General features: G+C 36.2%; 1 protein-coding gene and 1 long non-coding RNA gene across 4 annotated transcripts in view; one reads left to right on the top strand and one right to left on the bottom strand.

The window, feature by feature from the left end:
- The window catches only part of LOC106534654 (uncharacterized), a 10666-nt gene extending 6452 nt beyond the window's left edge, over positions 1 to 4214 (top strand). Inside the window, exon 2 of the long non-coding RNA XR_001312372.1 lies at positions 2631 to 4214. This is a non-coding gene — a long non-coding RNA (uncharacterized LOC106534654). The remainder of the gene's footprint in view (positions 1 to 2630) is intronic.
- mtus2a (microtubule associated tumor suppressor candidate 2a) overlaps positions 1 to 8341 on the bottom strand; it is a 40449-nt gene that overhangs the window by 15832 nt on the left and 16276 nt on the right. For all 3 annotated transcript variants that reach the window (XM_014031354.1, XM_014031356.1, XM_014031355.1), the window contains exon 5: positions 372 to 530. In XM_014031354.1, the coding sequence (XP_013886808.1) occupies positions 372 to 530 (159 nt within the window). The remainder of the gene's footprint in view (positions 1 to 371; positions 531 to 8341) is intronic.

The following is an 8341-nucleotide window of genomic DNA, read 5'->3' as shown; positions in this document are numbered from 1 at the left end:
ATTTTACACTCAGAATGTGAGCTAAATAATGTGTTAAATAATGTCAATGTGAAAATAAGTTAGATCATTTTTTAGCATTTTATTTTATACTTGGTGCCCCATAAATTAAATGATGGATTTGAACATTTAAAAAGCAGCTTTACCTTTGAGTGTCACTAACATTTCAAAATCATTCTGTTAGGCCTTCTCCTAGAGGTTCTCAAGACAATCCCAGGTTATGAATGTTCATGAATATCTTGTGTTTTGAGAGTATGATATAGAAAAAGTTCAAGAATGTGTCCAAATGACCTTTAGTATCTCTAGATAGCAAACCATTGTGTACTGTAGATTTAAATAGCTGATTTAAAAAAATTTAAACAACTTTTCCTGACCTCCAGGGGAGCTCCGGGGTTGGGGAGGCAGGTAGCGCCGTGGCAGGGCCGGGGTGGAAGGAGGTTGGAGACTGTTGCTGCGATAMGGTGCCGTTCTCTGGTGATCCGTTGAAGGAGGGCTCGTGGTCACTCTGTGAACGGGGGGCTCCTCGCTCACACCTGCAACACATTCATTTAGTCTTTTTTTCTGTTTTTTTTATTTTTTATTTTTTAGTAAAAACCCAAAAGGCTATACTCATCAGAAACTCAATCTCAAACCTCATTGTGTCTCAGCTTCTTTCTCCTGCTCCATCACATTGTTTTCCTGCAGGGCWGTGTGTAATATCTGAATTTAGGTTTACTGAACTGAGAAATGGTCTTCTTACTTCTAGGTCTTACTGTTGCCCTCAATYTTTCTTCTCTGACCTGAAGCAGAGCACTTATTCTGCACACACACACTTCCATGCACCATACTCTTTAGTGGAGCTATCTTATCTGTCATATAACCTGTATGTAGTTCATTTCTCCATAACTGATCATAAAAGATTGCCTGTGTGTACGTGACAAACATGAAAAATCKAACCTAAAGCTGGTTGAAAGAATCTATAGGATTGGGATTACTCTAAAACACTCTTACCAAAACTTCATTATTGTGAGTTTTTGTTTTGCGCTGTCTTATGTTGTGCCAGAACCTTCATGTAGTGAGGATTAGAATAGCTCCCTGCAGGGAAGCTCATCTATTCAGAGCAGCAGCAACACTAGGGAACAGATTGTTTCAGTGACCAAACATTTCCCCCCCTCGTGCATGACAAATAAAGCACATAAAAACACACGTAACAGAAGAACATACATTGTGAACGAACCCATTTGCTAAGTTGTACCAATATTGTTGGAATTTAAAAATGCATGCAAGTAGGACTGTGTCGGTAATGTTCAACWGCTCCTAACAAATGTGGGAAAATTAATGCAACAAAGAAATCTGTGATAATAAAATGSCTTGGGGTTGGGGTAGGGGGTGGAATTATTGCATTTAATTGAACTGGTCAAATTGATAAAATGACCAATATTTATTTAAAGTATTAACATGTATAGCAAATATATAGGTATTACAATATGTAGTATATATCATTTGTAAGGAAATTTGTTTTATTTGTATACGTTTTGTATATTTTGTAGTAAGTATGYTTTAGAATTTATTTAATTTTCACTACTACTATAATTTTTGCATAATATGCATATTTTACAGATTAATTTTGTCAATCATATTCATGCTATAGTAGTGCAAATTTTCCTACTGAGTGACAATGGACTGTCTGTGAAGTTTAAGAAAAAAATCCTAAGTTCCTCAAAGGATTTGATTGCTGAGGTTTTTTTTTAACACGTTCCTCCTCATTAACCAGGTATTGATATTGGCAGTTTGTCTAAGCCAGATATAATCTTAGCCACAGAACATCACTACAGATAGCTCTGTACTTAATGCTGAAATCAGATCCAGATCCGAATCTTTCAAATTAAAACTACATTTTTTTCAAATAAGTGAAATGTTTATAATGAGGAAAAAATAATAATAACCCRACAGGTTAATGATTGACTGGCGCTTTACGATCCTAGCCGACACAGATCAATTCACATGTTRGGCGTGTCCATTTGTCAAAGGTCAACCAAACTCCCAGAACAGAGCTGCAGAGACAACAAGAGTCCATAATGAGGCTGCTGCAGAKACACAACTGAGGAGTGCTGGGAATGATAAGATGAAGGCTGTAATTTCAGGGCTTGAGGGGGGGAAAAGAGAGAGAATGTGTATCTGCATCAGTTAAAGCAAGCTGATATGCATAAGTGATTGAGAAAATCCACCCAGTGATGGATGGCAGGGTAAGGAGGAAAGAAGCTGGCTGCATCAAATGAGGAGAGAGAAGATAAAAAAGACAAAATACAAAATACAAAAAAAAAAAAAAGAATGAACTGCAGTGAAATAAAGATAAAGAAGCTTACTTCTTGTAGATGATGGTTAAAAATATTAAAAATGGACTCGAAAAGAAAAAGGCAACTGCTAAGAAGAAGACAGAGGCTATTTTTTACAGCTCAGTTGGAGGCCAATTTATTGAACCTTCAAAACTAATAGATTTGCAATAATGCTGACTTTTCACATTTTAATCCTTTATGAATGAAAACAAATCACATACTGTACGTATATCATGCCAAGACCTATAGTTTGAACTTACCTGGAGTGAAAAAATATATTACATATAAAATAAAATATTTCCCTTGAACTCTTTGCAGGTCAGCTAAACAAGAACATCCACAATCAGCAAAAAATAAATAAAAAAAACCTGCCTGCTGTCCTAAAGGAATTGATCAAGATGAATTCAGCAAAAGCAGCACACTCCAGGTGAACAAACCATCTTCTGTTGAAGCCCGTCAGCACAGCTGGTAGTGCTGACAAGTTAAAATAAGGCCCTACTCTTTCAAATCTATTCCCTTTGGAAATTAAGCAAACATTTTAACAATGTATTATAAGCATAATTAATAAAGGAAGTGTCTGAAACAAATAGCAAGTTAATTATTTAAAGGTAGCTTTTAAGGAGGGAGGTGTGTTTGATGTAGATGAAAAAGAAATATTTTGATTTACTTAAAGTATTATGTGTGATTTGCCATTTTTTAGTATGTGAATATGTTTTATGATACATCTACTGTTCCACACTCATCTCAGAACTGATGATGACCTTTTAAAGCTTTTAACCTTTACTATTAGAGCCAGTGTTTCCTCAGACAGGTGTCAACTCTGTTCAGCACCGCTCAGTGTGAAAGACAGTGGTGTGTAATTAGCCCTGACGATGGAACCCATCACAGACTAATATTTGTTCTGCCTATGAACTGCTGCTTCCTCTCATTTGCTTTGAAGCTGATGTTAGAAACATCCGTCACTCTTCAGCTGTCAGAAAGAAATGTTTGAGGCTTTTATTCTTTTAAATGTTACATGCGCACACCATGTAGTACACAATTTGTTTCAAATCGTACAGAGGACTATGGAAATGTAATTGTGGTTGAGAAAAAAAAACAGATTTTGATTTTGAGTAACTGTGACATTTTCACAAATTGGACAATTAGGCCTTGTGTCCACACAGAAATTATGCTTTAGGAGCACAAAAAATGTTCTTTTTTGAAAACTGACTGTGTCTAAATGCAACCTTTTTATTGATGATGTCATAGCTCCGCCTCCAACCTAGCACACCTGGGGGGTGGGCCTCATTTACTTGTGCTCACATTTTACAGGTTTTCTGGACATGCTCTAGCTTGCTTCCTGTTTTTGATCTATTTTGACCACATACAGGACTGGCTACAGTAGTTCTAGTGTTTYTGGTTGTTTTGTGTAGAAGAAGACCTTTCTAGGTGGAGCCTGAACCTCCCTATAACTCTCCTACTGTCTCCATTTTCAAATCATGCATTAAAACTCCTTTTTTAAGAAATATATTAAGCTGAACCAACTTATGCTACCTTTTTAAAGTTATGTTATGCAGGATGTTTWATTATTTTGTTTTCTACTATGTTGTATTTTTATCGTGTTCTTGAGTGCTAAGAAAGGAGAATCCAAATAAAATATATTATTATGATTATGGCGTAATTTTTGTGTGTTTTTGCACCTGATTGATTGCATCCTGTTTGACATCAACACAATTTTGATCAAAGTCAAGCCCTATATTGGTTAGGAGAAAAACTGGCATGCTCACTTATACAGRCTCACTTATAGCCTGTACAGTCTACAGAGCTGGTTTTCTTGTTAACTCCTACACGTCACCTCTAAACACTTGAAGGAACAGTGGCCTTACCTGGAATATTTCTTAGCAAAAAAAAGAAGAAAAAAATCACTTGAGCTGACAGTTGCAGAAAAAGCCTCAGGGTTATTCTGCTCTTTTAGAACCAAGAACACAAGAAAATAAAGGGTTGATGCTGCTAAAGGACATAAAGAATTTTCTATTTTTCTTCACGAAACAATAATGCTTCTGTCTGTCAACAGCCAAGGTTAGGTAAAGAAGAAAAAAGGAAAAAGTACATTTTCTTATCTAAGCATTAAAGTATGTATCTAAGTCATGGAACACTACATAGAAAGAAACTACACCATTGTCCATCTTCTAGTTTTAATGGCTTTAGTAAACAAACTTGACTGAAGAAAAAAAAACTTAAAGAATAATTCATCCAAGACTTACAATGAGAGGGGAAAGTGTACATTAGTTCAGGGATAAATAGAAAGAGCAGAGAGGGACCTGTGGAGGAACCATCTGTTAGCTCCAAGATCTGGATTCAAAACCCATCAACAGCCGTAACCATCCCCACATGTACAGGGCTCCGGGACACCATCTACAGATGGCTGAGAGAAAACTGTGTGTCTTCCTTTCAGTTTGTAGTCACAATTATCTCAATGAGGTGACAATTTAGTCCACCATAAACAAACAAAAACAAACAGCTTCCATTCTTTATTAGAGGTGCACCAATAGAAAGTGCACAGATTTCTTTAATTTTGCGATATCGGCCGATACCTAAAGATTAATGGAAAAGACTGCCTTATCATCTACCTCCACAAAGGTTTGAAAGTCACTGTCCACTTTTGCACTGCTGTAAACATTACCTAATGTCCATTTAAAACAATTTGGTGTACTGTGACCTTATAACACCTAACATAGTTRGTTATTTAAAAGAAAATGGTATCAGCCAAAATCCAAATCGGCAGGTCAGTGTTTTTAAAGATCGGTGACTGGCCGAAAAACTGAAATCGGTGCACCCCTAGTCTTTATTTTTTGCAACAAATAAGTAAACTGCCTAAAACTTTGCCTGTCATTCGCCATCACGTGTGAGCACATATTTTCACAAAAGTGTGAATTGTAAATAAAACCCAATAATCATAYCATTAAGGAGCTATTCTCACTCTGCAGAAGATCAAAACAGCCTGTGGGTGTTTATTAAAGAGAATAAATCAAAATGGTAATGTAGAACAAAAACAGAAATACTTTGAATAGCTTACATTCAATGTTTTAATTAAGTAGAGGCAGGACTGCAGGGCCTTCGATGCAAGTATGTTTTTATGTTTGTTATTTTATCCTCCATAACGTTACCATAAAATTAAAATAGGGAAATAAAGAAAATTTGTCTAAGTTAATATGAACGCTGGATACAAACAATAAAAACAGTTCAATATAGAGTATGGAGTATAAAAAGAGAGTATAAAAGTAATAGAAGTGTGTCTCTRTAGGAGCAGTGAAAATCAAGAATTTTCTCCTAAACAGGAATAAAACTTAAGAAAAATAAGCAATTGTGAGCAGTTAGTCTTTTTTTAATGTTCTGGTTTTGCAGACCATGCACTGTTCAATATTCCTGTACCTCTGCTATTGATTTGCCAGTGTTTTATCAGTGTGAACCATYGGTGGAGATCATAAACTTGAATTAACAGCGAGTCGGATGAGATCCACAGAGAGTTAATCAGTTAATGAACAGGCCCAATGAGCCTACCGTCACTGTCATGGCCCTGTTGCCTCCAGAAGCTTCTGCCATGTTAGYTTTTCTCTCGTCAGCTTCATAGCAGCCATTTCTAATTGGCCCGTCTAATTTGCTGCTCTGCTGGCATGTTTGTGTGTCGATGTGTGTGCCTGTGCACTACAGAAACCATCTGTTCACAACGAGCTGGCATGAGTCAAAGAGCAGAGCTGAGCCTTGAATGGCATCTAGGGTATAACATCCACTCTTTTCTCCTTTTTAGATCAATGCCCGTCTTTTTCCCCTTCCCTCTTTCACGTTCTYCTTTCCTCTATCCACACTGCTCATTTGGACTCATTGGAATAGCATTTCTGACTGTATCCCTCTTAGCTTCCCTCCTCAGCTCCTCTTCTTCCTTTCATTCATTTGATTCCTTCCTTTATCACATTATCACCTAAAGAAAAGACAGTTAGGAGTGATTACACTCTGTTTTGGCTATTGAGTTTCCATTATTGAGTCTTTGTGGCTCAAAGGCTTCATCAACCTCTTCCTGCTTGCATACTCCTCCCAGTTATGCCCGTCAGTCTCAGAGGGAATCTCTAATACACACACTGTAACATTCCTAAAACAACTTAGGAAGCCTCAATGTCAGGGCTAAAGTGTGGATTAGGTTTATGGCTTATCGAYTGCAAATAAACTACTTACACCAACAATTATCTTATATGCAAGTTGATAAACCAAGGCCAAAGCTAAAGCTCTAGATCAATATGACCTTGCATACATCAGGAGAAATGTCATGTGTGCATGTACATACATAACCAGTAACCTTCAATGGTTCTTAGTTCTGCAAATAAAACTGAGMTTCCCTTTATAGTTTCTAATAATTTACAAGTCATATTTTATGGAATACAGTTGTATTGAGTTGATCCATTGATCATCCATACAATCTTTGGGACATATCTCSTTACACGGTTTTTGTGCTATAACAACAGTTCACACAACAAAATGTTCAGCTCCTGAAATATTTAGCCTTTTCAGCCATTTTTATCTCATTGAAAATKAATGGAGCTTTCTTCAACAGTCTTAAATTCCTTAAAAATAATGAAACCTTTCTTGCAATTTTCACATTTTGTTCTGGTTCTGCATTTTTATTAACTTATTTTTTACTAATTATAGCTTCCTCAGCTTTTTTTTTTGCATCTTTTAGCTTTGTTTCTGCTTTTTCATATCTATCTGCATTTATCAGCTATTCTGCTAATGCTCCTATCAGCTACTTTCCGCTACTTTAAGGTGAATAAGCTTCTTTCAGTTTTTATTTTATTATTATTATTTTTTTTGCAATTGTAGGGGTCACCTCGAATGAAATAATCAAGAACACTTTCTTGAATGTTTCAGGACCTTGGACAGTGTCAAGGGCTGAAGAGACTGTCCAAGGTCCTGAAAGTGATGGAATGTTTCAGGACTTAAGACAGTACCTTCAGTCCTTCACGCTGTCCAAGGTCCAGAGATAGTCCAGCACTTTCAGGACCTTGGAAAGTTCCTTCAGCCCTTGACACTGTCTAAAGCAGTGATTCCCAAATGATACAGTACAGTATATTATGATACACATCTGTTTTGGATTTGGTGGTGTCCCGATAGCTGCTTATACAGAAAAAAACTAAATTAAAATCCACAAATATTCTTAAAGTAGCTGCAATCATAAAAAGTTCACCAGTTAGACACTTTAAAATTTATTCTAATATTTCAAACAGAAAATAAAAATCAAACAGTTCTCACAACACAGATGAAAAAGAGCTACAGTCGATCCAATATAAAGCGTTCACACACCTCAGATAAAGGTCACATGYGACACAGAGTTAAAAGAAGGGGTAAACCCCCCTCCCACCCATACGCCTGTTTACCAACCCCCCAGTGTTCTCTGCTAGCAGGTGTTTGTGACAATATTCATAGGTATTATATTTAGAATCTTGTAAAAAAAAAAGCAGCTTGCGGTGTTCTGAACTGCAGGTGTTCTGGTAATAGAATAAATCTGCACGTTAATGATGACGGCTGCTTTAGTAAAGAAAGGGATCACAAGAAAGAAATTCAATCAGCTGCTTATATTTTTATGCAAAGTGGTTGGTCATTGCAGAGGAAATGTTTGGTTACTGAACCTTATAATTTAGTTACACAAAACAAACGTATTATTTGTGTCCACAGCAACGGGTTTGCAACTTCATTTATTTCTTTTTGCCACATTCTCTTTTCATTAGCTCATGATATTTGCATTTGTGCRGCTGACTGCTTAGAAAATTATAGCTTAATGAGGCTAATACATCAGACGAAGACAACAATGTATTAGTTATGCTAAACTTATCTGTGGCAACAATTAAATAATAAGACGAAATTTTTAAACATTAACTTTGATCCTTACGGAAAATATCACTGGTAACATAATATATGATAGAAAAAGGTTTAAAACAAAGGTATATCTGTCTATTTATGAACACTATTCATATTAGGAATGTGCGATATGGCAAAAAAAT

The sequence above is a fragment of the Austrofundulus limnaeus genome, unplaced genomic scaffold (genome assembly GCF_001266775.1).
Source record: "Austrofundulus limnaeus strain Quisiro unplaced genomic scaffold, Austrofundulus_limnaeus-1.0 Scaffold1235, whole genome shotgun sequence".
Taxonomy (NCBI): Eukaryota; Metazoa; Chordata; class Actinopteri; order Cyprinodontiformes; family Rivulidae; genus Austrofundulus; species Austrofundulus limnaeus.
Note: the sequence above shows the minus strand (reverse complement) of the source record. Positions and strands in the feature narration are given on the sequence as shown.